This window comes from Simochromis diagramma, unplaced genomic scaffold (genome assembly GCF_900408965.1).
Source record: "Simochromis diagramma unplaced genomic scaffold, fSimDia1.1 OVJJ01000602.1, whole genome shotgun sequence".
Lineage (NCBI taxonomy): Eukaryota > Metazoa > Chordata > Actinopteri > Cichliformes > Cichlidae > Simochromis > Simochromis diagramma.
This window is the reverse complement of record NW_024387040.1, coordinates 5,955,714-5,971,066: the sequence shown is the minus strand read 5'-3', so window position 1 is coordinate 5,971,066 and position 15,353 is coordinate 5,955,714. Positions and strand designations below refer to the sequence as shown.

At 42.1% G+C, this 15,353-nt stretch overlaps 2 protein-coding genes across 6 annotated transcripts in view; both read right to left on the bottom strand.

Annotated features, from left to right (window-relative positions):
• map3k22 (mitogen-activated protein kinase kinase kinase 22) overlaps positions 1–454 on the bottom strand; it is a 39,705-nt gene extending 39,251 nt beyond the window's left edge. For both annotated transcript variants that reach the window (XM_040044498.1, XM_040044501.1), the window contains exon 1: positions 44–454. The gene's annotated coding sequence lies outside the window, so the exon portion shown is untranslated. The remainder of the gene's footprint in view (positions 1–43) is intronic.
• Positions 455–3,769: 3,315 nt separating this feature from the next.
• Positions 3,770–14,997, bottom strand: dlec1 (DLEC1 cilia and flagella associated protein). Of its 4 annotated transcripts, none has more exons than XM_040044384.1 (38): positions 14,730–14,997; positions 14,495–14,635; positions 14,240–14,396; positions 13,436–13,549; positions 13,179–13,363; positions 12,739–12,956; positions 12,124–12,208; positions 11,935–12,022; positions 11,445–11,618; positions 11,207–11,343; positions 11,012–11,104; positions 10,769–10,859; positions 10,524–10,686; positions 10,065–10,257; positions 9,877–9,953; positions 9,586–9,754; positions 9,396–9,492; positions 9,158–9,288; positions 8,932–9,075; positions 8,709–8,839; positions 8,429–8,579; positions 8,159–8,275; positions 7,964–8,082; positions 7,689–7,868; positions 7,542–7,609; positions 7,315–7,466; positions 6,856–6,971; positions 6,683–6,753; positions 6,074–6,291; positions 5,785–5,946; positions 5,581–5,703; positions 5,386–5,480; positions 5,138–5,225; positions 4,827–5,024; positions 4,577–4,738; positions 4,342–4,492; positions 4,119–4,236; positions 3,770–4,009 (listed from the first exon to the last, which is right to left on the bottom strand). In XM_040044384.1, the coding sequence occupies exons 1-38, from the start codon at positions 14,844–14,846 to the stop codon at positions 3,895–3,897; spliced, it is 5,109 nt and encodes a 1,702-aa protein (XP_039900318.1). In that variant the 5' UTR covers positions 14,847–14,997; the 3' UTR covers positions 3,770–3,894. The 4 variants fall into 4 exon arrangements, with proteins under 4 accessions (XP_039900318.1, XP_039900320.1, XP_039900319.1 ...); XM_040044386.1 differs by having other exon boundaries at positions 14,495–14,553; XM_040044385.1 differs by having other exon boundaries at positions 9,586–9,748; positions 14,730–14,996.
• Positions 14,998–15,353: the final 356 nt, after the last annotated feature.

Below are 15,353 nucleotides of genomic sequence, written 5' to 3'. Positions count from 1 at the left end.
CGGTGCACCCAAATAAGGGGGAAAACCCCACAGTGGTTCTTACCTTGTTATCTGTGTGTGTCCATGATCCAGTTGCGGCTGCAGGATTTTTGAAAATGAACTGATTGTGGGCTGTAAGTTATCACAGACACGCGACAGGAAGAGCGGAAAAATCCTAACAGATGCGGAGAAAATCTTCCAAAAACAGTGAGCTGATATCCGGAAACTGCGCTCTGGACTAAGCGCAGAAATAACAACAAGAACAAGCTGCACTCAGGCGCAAAGATATTCTTCTTCTTTCAGAGGTGCATAAATCCAGAGTGGAGTGGACAGAGGGGAATAACCTGCAGTGGCCGATGTGTTTCAGAGTAAAGTTTTTTTTCTTCTTCTTCTTCGCCCTGCGCTTTGCTTGTCTCAACACACACTACGGAGAGGAGCGAGAGAGCCGAGTTTCACCCCGGAGCTGCGCCTCTGATGTCAGCAACAACGTGAGCTCCAGGAAGTGGTGACGCTGTCCGGTGGTGCGTTTCCACGGCAGCGGCTTCAAACCTCAGAGAGTACCGCCACACCGTGGACATCAGGGGCAAATACATATTGTCCTGTGCTCCTACGCTCTGTGTCGCAAAGTTCAGGTGGACGGAGGTGCTGTGCTATACTGCAAATACTACTATCGATCCAATGCCAAGTAAACACATTTACAGTGATGATAGCAATGTCAATACTTTTAACTTATAAAGGCAGCTGACCTCTCCGGGCCACCGTACATTAATGCTGGGAGATACTGCAAGTTTTTGGTATTGATCTGATACCAACCTAACGTATAAAAGCAGCTTGTGTAGGGGAGGGCAGTGTTTATGACTTGTGAGATTAATCATCATCGATTTGCAAATTGTGACATTTTTAATTACCACTAAAACACTGAATTTTACATAGTTTTTAAATTTTGCCTGTCTCTAAAGCACTGTGGGTCCTCTTCTGTTGCTGTGTGTTGTTGCGCTATAACTGTGACATAATTAAAGCTACATGCTGAACTTAGAAGATAGAAACAAAGTATCAATCCTACTGAGTCAGATACCAATACCAGCCTTGGTATTGATTCATACATGTAGTGAGCAATATGGTGGACATAGCAGGTTATGAAGTTGGCATTAGGCATAATCAGATTGGACAAACTTCAACCATCCCAACCAAAGGAAGACGAGCTAAAATCCAAATGTCATTGTTTTTGGGGGGAAATATTTATGCTTTTTTCCCTCCTGTTTGTTTCCTTTATTTAACTACAGTGTGTGATTTTAATTGTATCCGTATGTCGATACATAGCATGTGGTAGAAAGGACAAAAATCGTGACACAGCTGTTGATGGGTTGAGGATTGCCACTTTAAAGGTTATGCAAGATGAGCAAGCATGAGTCTGATTAGATATATGTCAAATTTTCATATCATGCTGCTCTGTCAGGACTCCACATCTGGTGTGCAGACAGGCCAGCAGTGTTTGTCTCATTGTATCCATACTAAGCTGTTAGAAGTCTTTTTTTCTATCCATCCAGACTTGGAAAACACTGATATTTGGGATGATATGAACTATTTCATATCCAGGTAAAAATCCCACTGAGAATAAAAAGCTCATTTTCAAGATCAATCTGGCAAAGGTTTGGTTTTGTTTTTTGTTGTTTTTTGGTGGTGGTGGGGCAGTGATCAGTTCTCCACACATGCCTGCTTCATCAGTGCAGCTGAAGTGTTTCTAACTCCCCTCACTTGATCTCAGTGGGTTGACAGTGCCTGTTGACTGTCATCATAGCTCCATTTGAGCATTTTAAATTGTCAGATAAAGAGCACGAACACTTGCATCTGCAAACACTGTGATACTATTTTACCATTAGCATGAATAATAATCTGTATCTTTTCCCTGCATGTCAGCTAATAGGAGCACACACACATGGCAGCACATTGCTAACTGTATTACGGTATAAGTATTACACCTCACTAAATGATCAAATGCTCTACTTAACCACACATCACTGACTATGTTTGCCTCTCATTTGATTGCTGAGCATTTGCATTGTACATTTCATTTGTATCTTGGGGGGAGAAAAGGCTACCTGTGTACCAAAAATTATTTACAATGGGCATAAAAACAAAACCCGGAGGGAGACAATCAGAATGACGAATGCTTAACTGACCTTGGGCCCAGCATCAGATTAGTTCCAAACAGCAGTGTTTTATTGTGATCAGACATGCCCTTGCTCTCTGTAAGACTGCTTCAGTGCAATGAATATCAATTGGACATTTGCATCTCTCTATGGATTTGAGTGCTTGTAGATGCTAAACTGTGCTGCAGATGAACACAGCATGCAGCTGTTATGAACACTCACAGCCTGTGAGTGTGGGGGAGTTCACATGTTTTTTATTTGTTTTGGGTTTTTTTCTAGCATCACCTGAGAGAATTTTGGAGATCAGGAGGGTTCCCCAGAGACAAACCACATACTATACCATTATATACTTGAGTCATATACGCTTACATATAGGTCATAGTATATAACATAACCTTTGTCTATTGGCCATCTGCAGAAATATTAAAATCATACTAATATTCATGTGACTCATGTGTAAAAAACCATGCAGAATGAATTTTAAACTGATTGCTGAGTATTGAACCTTTGCCTTTACGAGTGCTGGGAAAACCAGTTAGAATACAGTATATGTTTAATGAACATGTTTACATACTGGCGCTTATCCTTCTAGTTTTTACATTTTGCTAAGTGGTCTCCTAGAAAAATGGAAAAAATGCACATGCAAACTGTGGCTGATATTGATTTGTTGGGAATCAATGAGGCCTCTCTGTCAGTAAGAGGAGCACCTTGGGGAACCCTTAAAATACTGGGAAAGTCTTTTTTTAAAGCAATGTTCAAAGCTTTTCTAGTGTCTTTGGCAGTTTTCTGCTCTGGCTACTGTCTCTCGGGCATTTTGCATGGTTTTTAGGTCCACTGGGACTAAAATGGAGGGTTAGCTGCTGCCTCAAATTTTCCAGACTGCATAAGACATCTAAAAAAAAAAACACAGAAGAGATTTCTTCAGATTCTCTTAATCTTTTGATGATATTATGTTACTGTAGATGATGAGATTTTCAAAATGTTCACAATTTTAAGTAGTGCAACATTATTCTGAAATGTGTTCAGAATTTGTAGATGCAATTTGTTTAGTGGTTTTTCTTTCAGATTGCTGAAAGGCTTTTGGGAAATGTTCTTTTTATACCCAATCACGATACTGACCTGCTGTAAATGAACCGAATTAACTGTAAAATGTTTCTCCAGCTGTTTCTTTTTAGAACCACTTAATTCTTCAGCCTTTTGTCGGCACTGTCCAAGCTTTTTGGAGGTGTGTTGCTAACATCAGATTCAAAATGAGCCAATATTTTCCTTAAAATTGTGGATTGCTGCAGTTTTAAACATTTCATACCTGTTCTATGATCTGTCGTGATTAAAATATGGGTTCGAACATTTGCAAACTACTGAATTCTCCTTTTATTTAGATTTTGAAGTTTACTAACTTTTTTTAAAATTGGAGTTGTATGATACATGTGAATGTAGCTATTATATAGCTATTTCACAATGAAGTGGCCTCAAGGCTATGTGCCAACAGAAGCCACATTGCTGTTTTACTGGATAAATCACTAATTAATATTTAAACACAGGAAGTTGGAGTTTGCTACTGCGAGTCTTAACATGCTGCATCTTTCTGTCTGTATCTTTTCGTAATTAAATGTCTTTATGAAAACAGTCATGACTTAGTGTTCGCTGCAAGCACTTTAATGCCGTTGTACATAAAGAATAAAAGAAGAGCAGAAATTACCTTTTATATTTATTTATATTCTTACAGATCAACTATAAATAAAGAGATTCAACACCTTTAGCTTATTTAGCTCGACCTGTACATTTCATCAAAGGATCCTGTTCCCCGGAGCTGCAGCGTGACAGACGTCTTTATGAGAGGAGACTGGATAACCAGGAGAGTGCTGAACTCTCTGTCGTCACTGAAACACACATAACCACACTTTGAACGCGTTACATAAAGCTAGCTGGGTATTTTTTACTGTTTACGATTTCAATAGTAAAAATTCTTTCGATGGTTTGCTGCATTACCCGGGAGTGAAGCTGATCTGAAGACACTGGCTGCTGCTGGTGACGCGGTGCTCCTTGGACCCGAGCAGTCCAAAGTCAGGTGTTACTCCGAACACATGGGAGTCCCCTTCAACTGACTCTGCACAGGGTGAATGACACGACATGCTATGCAAAGCAATTTGGGCTTCACATAGAAAGATAGATTTGTAGGCAACATAGAGGTTACTGATTGATTTGTGATTACTTGTAATAGATTTCCAGAACATGTGGGCTCCACAGCTGTACAGATTTACTTCTCTGGTTTGCGTCTGGCCCACATAGCAGAGCCCAAAGTCGACGCTGACAGCAGATAAACGCAGTGTTGGAAGATCCAGATGAGCGCAGAGTGGCACCGTCTGCACAGAGCAAATAGACTATGTGAGGTCATATAGCAGCTCCCAACCGAGCTGTTATACACGCATTGAACAGATGTCCCTAACCTGCAGGGTGTTGTTGCTGTAGTGAATCAGGAGATTCTGCTCGAACCTCAGCTTCATCTGCCCGTTTGCACCGTGGATCAGCTTCACCCCAGGAGGGATTTCCTCATCTGTCTGTTCCACGTGGTCCAGAAGAGGCAGGGAACAGTGGAAGGCCACTTTCACCTAGTATTTAAACAAAAGAGGGCAACACTTACAAATAATTGTGTAAATCAAATTCTAATGATGCTGCTGCATCCATGACTCATCTCACCCGCATGCTGTGTTGTGGCTTAAGCACTAAAGACTGATTGTCGCCAGACGGAGGATTCCTGGGGGTGCTGGTCGGGCCTTTGGGTTTTGGTTTGACCACTGAAAATGGAGGCTGAGTCCCCAGGCTGAAGTGCAGGGGCATCTCTGAAGTGTTTTTCAGCTGGAAGCTTTGTGTGATGTCAAATTCACGCACTACTATCTGCAAAAAAAAAGAAAAAGAAACTGTTCAAAATTAACTTGGGATCAACATCTCATGTGTGCACTTGCATGTCAGAGCACTGTTGATTAGTGTTGTACACTTCTCAGACCTACCTCGTTGTCTGAGTCTGCCATCAGTAAATCACCGGCCGAAGCACGAAACTCCAGCACCCCGTCGTCCTCCTCCGCCTGCACTAAAAGCCTGCAGCGACAGGAAGTCAAGAGGAAGATATGCAACTTAATCAGACCACCTCTGAGCTGCTTTTACCTAACCTCAGCTTATTTTAATTTAAGAAACATAAATCGAGCAGGATGCATTAGGTGTCCGGGTGGGGATAAATAGCAGGAATATAATTGCTTACGCTGCAGTCTGAACGGCTGCTAGTAGATCCACTCTGACGGGCTCTAAATCCAAACCCTGAGCCCTCCCAACTTTACCGGGAACACAAGCAGCCAGCTGAATTACACACAACAATAAAGTATAAGGATTTAGGCTGGATCACAGTTATCTACTGTTTGCATTTCCCAGGATTTAACATTGAATCACAACAGCTTACCTCGGAGTCTAGGTTCATAAAACCCAGAGCCAAGCCGACACATCTGGACTTACGAGCAGCCCCAGAAAGGGTCAAAGGAGTAAAAGACACATGGATGGCTCTGCTGCTCTTTGCTGGAATCACCTTGAGATTTACAAAGAAAAGCATCATTACTCAGATGAAATAACAGACAACAAGCACGTGGCTAAAATCCTCCGACCGTACTATTTGTTGCGGTGTGATGCAGAAGGGGTAATCTGAGAGGTTGCCCATGTGAGGCCTGATGTGGACAGATATGAGTTTTTTCTTTCCAAGAGAGGGATAAAGACAAGTCTCCTCTTCTTCCCCACGCTCATCTTCAGACATATATTCTTCCTCTTCCACATCCTGAAATCAATACAGGAAAGCTAGGTCGAGCCATTCAAAGAAGAAAATGTGCGTTTATGAGGTTTTCCCACAGGATGTGTGGTAAAATCTTTAAGCATCTGCATCATGGTGTTCAATATATACTCACAGTCAAGCTTTGGAGAGAAGCACTTGTTTCCTCAGAAACTGTGGTGCGTGTTTTTTCCCATGCTGTTTCATTGAAGCTAGAAAGCCTCAGCGCGCTGCTCAGCACCTCGTTGCCATCAGCATCTTTAAGGGGGAAAGCGTCTCCAAACACCACCACAAAGTCCAGCAGTTTACCGTCGTTCTGATCTACGTTGTAAGTCTCCCAGTCCAAACGAATATCTGTCACCCAGCCGACATTTACATTATATCATTTAGAACTTATTTCTTCAAGCTGTATTTATGTCCTACGGGCAAGTGCAATTCAAAGTGCTTTCCAGTTGACTGATGAGCAGATAATAGGATTTCACAATGGCAAGGACAGCACTCTCAAAAGCACCGAAAGCCACTCGAAAACACCTAAAAGCGCCAAAACAGCAGCTACCAGTAAAGCCGAAGCTCTGTTTATATACATATATATATATATATATATTGATCTATTAAGCTCTATTATAAATCCCATTTGATATTTTTTATTCCAGTAATAAGCTGGAATGCAGTTAGTCCCTCAGACAGGAAACGAGAGGGTCATTAAGTCCTTTTCCAGCACACAGTGTTTACTGAGAACACTTACCAAACATGGTGGGATTGTTGATGCGAAGAGAACGAGAAACGGTGTCACCACCCGATACATGAGTGCCAAACCTAATGATGAGGAGAGGTATTTCTCATTAAATGAGATAGCCGCTCATTAAAAATACACAAATATAGGTATAAATAGCTGGGGAAAAGGACTGTGGAACAGACTGTATGATTGGTCCCTGGTTCTGATCCTGTGCTCGTGGGCCCGTCATCTGGAAGTAGAGGGGGCAGCCTTTCACTGTCATATGGATGGGAATAAGCACAGGCTTGAGATCCCCCACCTGGATCAAAAATAAATCACTGAATTAAAATAAAGAAAGAGGCCATTTAGATTCACCATAGAACTCAAGACACACTGCACAATCACTCCCTGCTTTATCCACAGTTTACAAAATGAACATCAGTGTGTACTAAATGACACCATAAACTCATCAGGAACATGTTTTCTGAGGTCGTAGAGCAGAAAACAGGTGTCGCCACCTGCTGGCCATTAAAAGAAATGCAGATTTGAGGTGGTTCTATAATGGCTTTACCTTTTAAGACTTAGTAGCTACATCCATGTTTTATATCCAGTTTATTACATCAGTTACATCACATTTATTAGCTTAAACTGTGGCAACATACTTTGCATATGAGGTGGTCTGTGTACTCCCCCCACATGTCAGTGTAGGCAGTCACGTCCACAGCCCGACTCTCAAACGCTCCGAGTGTCCCCGTGTGTGGCGTGACAAAAAAAGCGGCGCCTTTTCCTTGAGCCAGCAGGCTACTCACAAACTCTGGCAACGAGCAAACAAACAGAGTCAGTTCCTTGTTTCTTTATATCAAAAGCACAATCTGAAGATGATGCATACCCTCGTGTGCTTTTTCCTCTGCTTTCTTAGCTTGAAGAGAGTGGAGCGGATTCGTGACGTATGCAAATCTGCGATTAAGATGCAGCCAGTGTCAGATTTTCTGTCAAAGCAGAGTTATACTTTGATCAATAATTCAGCTCCCTTCACCTTTTCTCTGGCTGCTTATTTGGCTTCAAGGCATGGCAGGTGAAATATTCTGCCTCTACGGTAAAAGGAGCCGGGATAGCAGTTTGATTGGTTATCAGTAACTGCTTGCTAACAGCACTCTTCAAAATGACACCATCTCCAAACTCAAGTACTGGTGTTGAAGGACTCTGACCATTTGGACTAGAACGAGAAAAAAACAGTTTTTTCAGTATCTGAAACGGAGTTATTTGATGCAGTGGATTTTTAGATGCAAGACTTTAAGGCAAGTTCACTACCAGACACCGGGCACACTGTAAGACACACTGAGTTTCTTGGGTTTGGCCACAATTCCAACAACAAGAGGGGAGTTCATTCCCTGGACTTCACAGACAGCAGCAACCTCGGTCAGCTCGAGCTAGAAGAAAAAAGGTGAGACTTTTTTCTTTCAAACTTTAGGTGTGTTCAAAAAAATGCTGCAAACTAGCACTTACGTCTGTGTGAGCAGTAAAAGTCACTGTGATCTCCATGCTGACATTAGGTCCTAGAGTACCAGAGGAGGGGTCAAAGGTGGCTGAACACAGTGAAGCTTGTTTGCCCTGCAGCTCGGCCTGTTCAAAGCAGCAATAACTATTAAAAGACAAGCTCGATATAGCCCACATGTCCATGGAGAAAGATCTATTTCCCATTAATAATATGTACTGAAACAACCTTTTCCTGCATACGCTAGTGCAACTTAATACAGTGAATGTTGTGTTGCATACCAGCCAACTGAACTGTGATGGCAGCAGGGTCTGATTGAAAAGAGTTACGGTGCCTGTGGCAGAAGTTCCAACATAAAGTTCAGGGAAGGACAGCGTGCAGTTCAGAAGACAGACGTGGGACGACTGCACGTCTGCTCGCACTGACAGGTGACTGTGGGGAACACACAGGTAGTGCTGTTACTTACTCACATCTTATTAATATGGTTAATATGTTTTTTGTGGATCGTATTCTAGACTAAAAGGAGGAATCATATAGTCTTATATGACTGTGCTTCCTTACCATCCTGTCCCATTTTCCACAGTCAGTTCCAGCTCAGTTTCAAACAGCTGGCAGGAATGTGGCTTAAAGAGCACGTCCACATTGCAAGAGGCCAAGGGAGGCAAGAGACCCCTGCTGGGTTCAACTGAGATCTAAGCAGCAACACAGATTGTTTATATGGAGTCACTTCATGAACAGAATAAACAGTCAGCCTAGCTTTCATTTTATCGTGTTTCCTATGTACCTGTGAGTCTTGATGCTTTCTCTCCAGGATCCAAGAGGCTTCCAGCTGGGTGGTATTGGTAAGGAGCAGGGTGGTCTGAGTCTGCTCTCTGGGCCTTATGGGTCCAAAGTCAATGCTGGGCACATTGAGAGTCACTGTGGGGCCCTGTTTAACACCAGCAAATGATAGTAATGTCACAAAAATAGACGCTACAGTAATGCATTTATGCTGTGTGGTTCAATCTTACTTTGAAGGAGACTTCTACAGCCAGAGTGACCGGCTCATGGTGGTGCTGTATGTGGCAAACCAAACTGGTCACAATATTCTCTGCTTTCCCTCCCGTCACAGTAAGACTGAAGTCAAAACATTCATTCTCCTCTGGATACGGCCCAGTAAAGAATTGTCAAGCCAAAAAACAAAAAAGATATAAACATTTAAAAATTATACTTTTTTGCACCATTAAGCAGATCAACTCTGTAATGCACCTATTCTGCCAGACGATGGCTCCACTTCTATTACATGACAGCTGCTGTTAATTCTCTCCCATTGAAAACAGATGAAGGTTTTGCTGTGGTTCCACATCTGGTGCACGTACAACACAGAAACAATAAATTCATTAATAATAGCGATGTGGGAGCAGAATGACGTGATTTAACTCCACTATTAGAAACTAACCTTGAACTGCCTTGAAGTGGGTGTGCAAATAAAAATCTCTCCAGGGATCACAATGGCGTAAGGCTCCAGCAAGATCTGATAAGGCTCCGTTGACCCCTTGACCTCTATCTCCATGATGATGACGCTTGTTACCTTGGAGCCAGGCTGCACGGGCTGAAGGATGCTATATCTCCCCAAATTATACAATTTGTTAGATACAAAAAAATAAAAAATGAACAAGGCAGGCATTGTTTAGTAAGCATCATGTGTGAGAGCTTGTGATTTTATTTTGTTATATTAACATTTATCAACCTGCTGTCGGAAGGCTCTGGTGGCAGCTGGGGGATGTCTCTCAGGACTAAGTGGCAGACACTGTGATAATCCTTTAACTTGAGAAAACACATTCTTCATTCAAGAAATGCAACATTGTTTACCACAATGATACAATGATTGCTGGATTTATTAATTTTTTTCAGCTATTTATCCCAAGTCCTCTTTACCTCTTTAGGACAAAAGATGAGCAGATACTCTTGGTCCTGGCAGGGAGCCAGGATGCCTGTTGAGGGGCTGACATGGAAAACCTCGTCTGTGGCCAAGTGGAACTGGATATGTGAGGCATCAGGGCTTTCCCGTGGAAGCAGAGGATACAAGTTGGGCTTCATGATCTGCCAGTGAAAAGGAAGCTTCAAGTGGCTTTATTCCGAGATGAAGAAAGGAGAAAGAAACAGACATAAAATGTGTTATTTACTGATCTCTGAAAGGAATTTTGCTGTTGCAAAAAACAACAACACAGAGTCAGAAACAGAGTTTATTAGCATTTCATTATTCCATCCGGGAAACTTCAGCAATGTTAATACAGCTAGTACGGGTGCTTGAACCCTATCTTATGTTACCCTGTGGCCAAAAATTTGAAAAGGAAGAGATTTGCTTATAAAACACATGAGACGTGCGACTCTTACACATTGTTTCTGATGACAAGCTTCTTCTGTTGCACAGAGTGAGGGTTGCATGGGCTGAAACGGATAAAGTGCTCTGCAGTAAGGTCACGCACCTCTCCAACCACAGGAGGCTCCTCCCCCCCAGACACAGACACCAGCTCCAGTGCGATCAGCTGGCCCTCACCTGAGAAGCAAACGCACATTACACACAATGCATAATTTATTGCGGAGCATAGCTCTTAGCAATGCCTCTTGTTGGGATTTACCTTCAATGGAAATGTCTTTCACCTGGCAGTTGTCACACACAACAGTGAAAACCTGGCAGCTCTTCTCAGCGGTGGTTGGAAAGAAAACCACCTGTAAATCCACATTAACACATTTTTTTTACATGCTCAGTTTCCATAGATACAGTCAGCTGATTAGAAGTCAGAGGTGGGGGAACTGAAAGGAAAAAACAAAGAAGAATTGAATTAACATATTACTCTACCTGATTTTAAATCCAGACTCACCTCAACAACAGTGGCCTCTCCTGGCTCCAGTACAAAAAGGGAGGGACTGACAGCAAAGGGTGGATGCTCAGAAAAGTATGTTCTGGCCAAAGACTATATAAAGAAAATTGGAGCTAATGAGAATGAGACTGAGCTGTTTGGTTGCAGAAAAACTGAATTAAAACATTGATATATTTATATGTGTCAGTTTTTTACCCTAAAATTTGAAGCTGGCCACTCGTCCTTGGGAATAATGCAAAAGGTCCCAGTGCTGAGGCCCACATTTTGGCACAGAAACTCAACAAACTTGACTCCTCCAATGAGACAGTAACCACAGTCCAGGAGTCTTGGTACTGAAGAATAAGAGGGAAGCATATCAGCAGTACATCGGCAAATGAAGTAACTAATGTGCATAACAACAAAATTGGTGGGGCAGATTGCAGTGAAAACATACAGGTGAGAATAGGAGGAGGTCTCCATGCCTCAATCGGTACCACAAATGGGCCCTCCGCCTGGGTCTCCACCACTATAAAGTCCTTGTAGTCTCCCAGGGAGTCTGGAGCAAAACGCAGCGTGTACTTACAGCTCATCCCCGGGGCAACAACGCCCCCTTCACCAGGGAATCTCCCTGCCAAAACGTATCACAATGACAACCCCTATTTACATCATGACTGTGCAACTCTGAATTTTGTGGGGTACTGCTTATCTTCAGATAGCTTAGTATAAGTTAAAACATGTGAGCTTAATATTGGCATACAGAGGAGCTGCTGTCTCCACAGGAATGCTAAAACTGTATTCCAAAATGAAAACTTTTTTTTGTGGTTAAAGCTCTGTGGCATTCCTGTTTAATGCAGTCACTTACACTTTGACACACTTGCTTATTTCCTCACCACATCAACAACAAGAAAATATGCACCATCCAATCAGAACCAAAAGGAGCTCACCCAAACCAATAGAGAAGTAAGGAGTGGTAGGAGGGATCACTCGGATGTGGCGGCTTGAAGAAGTCACGTTTTTAAGCTCCAGTGTAGTCTGAGACAGGAAAGGGCAGGGCAAGGGCTTGTTACAGTGCACCAATTCACAGAAAAAGGAGGATTCAGTTTTTGTCTGGTTATAAAAGCTCTGAAACACACCTCATAGATGTTTCCCACACTATAGTCGGTGAAAACCACCACTGAAGGTTTTGCTAGGAAGACTGGAATCGGCTCCTCGGTGGGGCTTTCAAAGTAAGAGTACAAACACAACCGCACCTGAGCATTGTGTCTATTCACAATAAAGACAGGCTCACGGGAAGTGAAAGATAGGAAACAATCAGTTGTGGCTTTCAGTCACACTACAACACACAACACACATAATAGTCAGCTTGTCTTTTTTTAGAGACGCTTGGCTGTACCAGCAGAGTTTATCTATGTACAGTACATATTGATTCTGTGTGTGTGTGTCAGAGTGTGGGGATGTGCATTTGATGTAAACAGCCTGACTACATTATATGAGGCTACATCATGTTCAGAGTATCAACTTACACATTTCTGCTATGGCACAAAGGGGGTACAGCTGTTTTCCACTGAGGTAAATGATACTCGTGTTTGCTGTGGATATTGAAGGGGATTGTCTTGCCTGAGCTTCCTGCATTTCCCATGCAAAAATGTCCTATCAGCAACGTGCCTTAACTGTACATGCTTCCTTATCACAAAATGATAAGGATGTTCCTTGAAATTATTAAAAAGCCTTTTATTCTCTTTAATTACCTTTTCTTTTTAGCGCCTTTACACTCAGGCTCTGCCTTCCCTTTGGTTCTGGGCCTGATGAGGGACGTGCCGCCCTGCTGTGAATTTAGGGGAAGGAAGCGCGGATTGCGAAGGAAGCTCTGTCGATCTTTCAGCTTCAGAAGTTTCTCCCAGCCATCCGCTCGATCCTTCACACTTGGCTCACCCTTCCATTTTGGCTTAGGCTTGGTCTGGTTTGGCTTGGAAGATGATTTTGATGGAATTACATTTTTGAATTTGAATGCGCGTTGTTCCCAGGTTGTCTTTTTTTGCTATTGTTTAACAACCTTTTTATCCAATCATTATTATTTTTGATTGTATTTGGAGAAGAAACACAAAAATTGAATTAAAATACCTACTCGACCTTTGCCCAGGAAAAAGGGATCAGCAGCGATATATAAAGATCTTATCAATCTCCTCACCTCCCTTTGAGTTTCCTTCCTCCTTGGGGTGTCTGAGCAGGACTCAAAGGTCACACTGTGGTCTAACTGGATGTCTACAAAGCCCGTCTTTTCTGGGTGGCGAATGACTGTGTAACCATCATCCTGAGGCTTTCGGGACACATGCATGGTGAAGGCAATGGTCGGTTTGGCAGGATTCCACTTTTCTGACAAGAAAAGAAAGTTTGTAGCACCGAATCACTGGCAACTAATAAATTTAAGATAAATGGGTCAGATACCTGCTGCTGGTGCTCGTACATGTGGTTTTTGTGTAGCCAAGTAATCCTTTGGGGAAATCAGATTATTCATTTTAAGAAGATCTTCATCCACACACCAGGAAAAGGCTGATTTGACTGAAAATAGGTATAAAAATCTAATCAAATGAGGCATTCTGAAAACAAATAAACACATGTAGATGGTGGGATTAAGCAAGCATGATGAGCTCTTTGGTACATGAGTGCAGAGATACATACAATCTCAGTGCATCAGTACCCTCATCATCTTTTTGTGTTCTTATTCTCACTTTCATTACTACTCTCTCACTTCTCTGATTTATTCTTAGTGCCGATTGGTTGCAGAAGGCTCACCACACACATATAAACCTAGACAACGCAGTGGTGGTCAGCAACTAGTGTCTTGGTCCCTCATTCCTCATCCCTCAACTCCATGAGCACTGACTTTATCTTTCTGTTATCAGCTTTGTTTACTAAGTATAGTTGAGTTTGGAGTTACCAGCAGACCTGTTTTCTGTTGCGTTTCTATTACTCTAGTTTACAAAAACTACTAGAAGAGAAGCCTGAATCCAATAGCCCGCTGTGTGGTTGGTTCACGGACTTCTTCCTCTTTTGTTTGTTTTAGCCGGAGCTCCCACCTCTTGTTTGTAATTTCATGATTGAAATCTTGTTGAATGCCACCAGCATCATGACATCTTATATGTTAGGTTCCTTTGAGCCATACATTTAGGGACAGAAACACTAGTATATTACAGCAATATAACACAGTTATATTTTTAAAAGTTTTAAAAGTTTTTACAAGTATCTCACCTGTAAGCAGTCCCTGATGACCACAGACATCTCCTGCTGTCGCCTTCATTCTCTCATAGGCCTGGTTTTCTTTGGCTGCAGCACATGCACTGGCCTGAATGATGTGATTGTCCAGCATGTCGACCTGCTTAATACGCTGTTCATACTCCGAATGAACCTGTGTGGCAATAGGGGAAAAATAACATTGTATTATTCTTCAGCTGACTTTTGACAGTGATTTTTTTTTATAAATTGTAGATGAGTGTATATGGTTACCTGTTGGAGTTCTTCAACGTATCTGTCATGATAGCTGCCTCGTACACGTTTTGTTTGAACTAGGTTGGACACAGTGTCTTTTCTAATTATGTCGTTTGTGTAAAGATGCTTAAAGATGCTTGCTAGTACACGAGAAATATTCTGGGATACAACGAAAGAGAAGTTAGCTTTTTCATTAGTATTATCATTAGTTTTGATGTTTCCTAGACATTTAAAGGTGTCAGGTGGATCTTACCTGGGATTTTCCACACGCGGGTCTGTGAGTGTTCACAGAAGGGTCAGCCCGCAGCTTTCCTCTGGTCTCCGGCTCCTCTTCCATAGCTGACACGTCTACTGTAGCTAAATGGATCATGCCAAATGTTACAGAGGTGTTAGTAAGAAAGAGACATATTCGTAGCTTAGATTAAGTAATTTATAAACTGGTGCGACGACTTCATAATTTGTCAGCCATGTTTTCGTACATGGGGTTGCTATAGCAACAACCAAACTTCCTTCTAGACCGGAAATTACGTTTTAGCATTTTTATATGTAAATTTCAATTATGTATTATTGGTAGTAGTAGTACTAATTCGTGTTAATATTAGGACGACAGTTCAGTTTAGTTTTATTGAAATCGGTTCAAATCACTTCTAAGTATCTTCTTCTTCTCTGCTCCCTTTAGACTGCGGTCAAGTGAGCAGCACTCACATGTGAAGTAACGGTCAAACCAGCCGCACCTCTTACGCGTATTACGGTATGGGTGCCGACTGGCTTAAAAACACCTGAGTCTTCTGTATCCTGCCATTTATCACTATTTTGCTACTCGATCCACTTCCAGTTTTGAAATATTTGCAATACGCCCAACCAATGCAGTGTCGTC

What these genes read in the sequence shown, in the direction of transcription:
- dlec1 (XM_040044384.1), bottom strand. Translation starts at nt 14,846, where the DNA reads ATGATCCATTTAGCTACAGTAGACGTGTCAGCTATGGAAGAGGAGCCG. An exon ending in AATAAGCAGCCAGAGAAAAG is followed by an intron (nt 7,610 to 7,688) that starts GTGAAGGGAGCT and finishes TCTTAATCGCAG; the next exon opens with ATTTGCATACGTCACGAATC. An exon ending in CTTCTCTCCAAAGCTTGACT is followed by an intron (nt 5,947 to 6,073) that starts GTGAGTATATAT and finishes TATTGATTTCAG; the next exon opens with GATGTGGAAGAGGAAGAATA.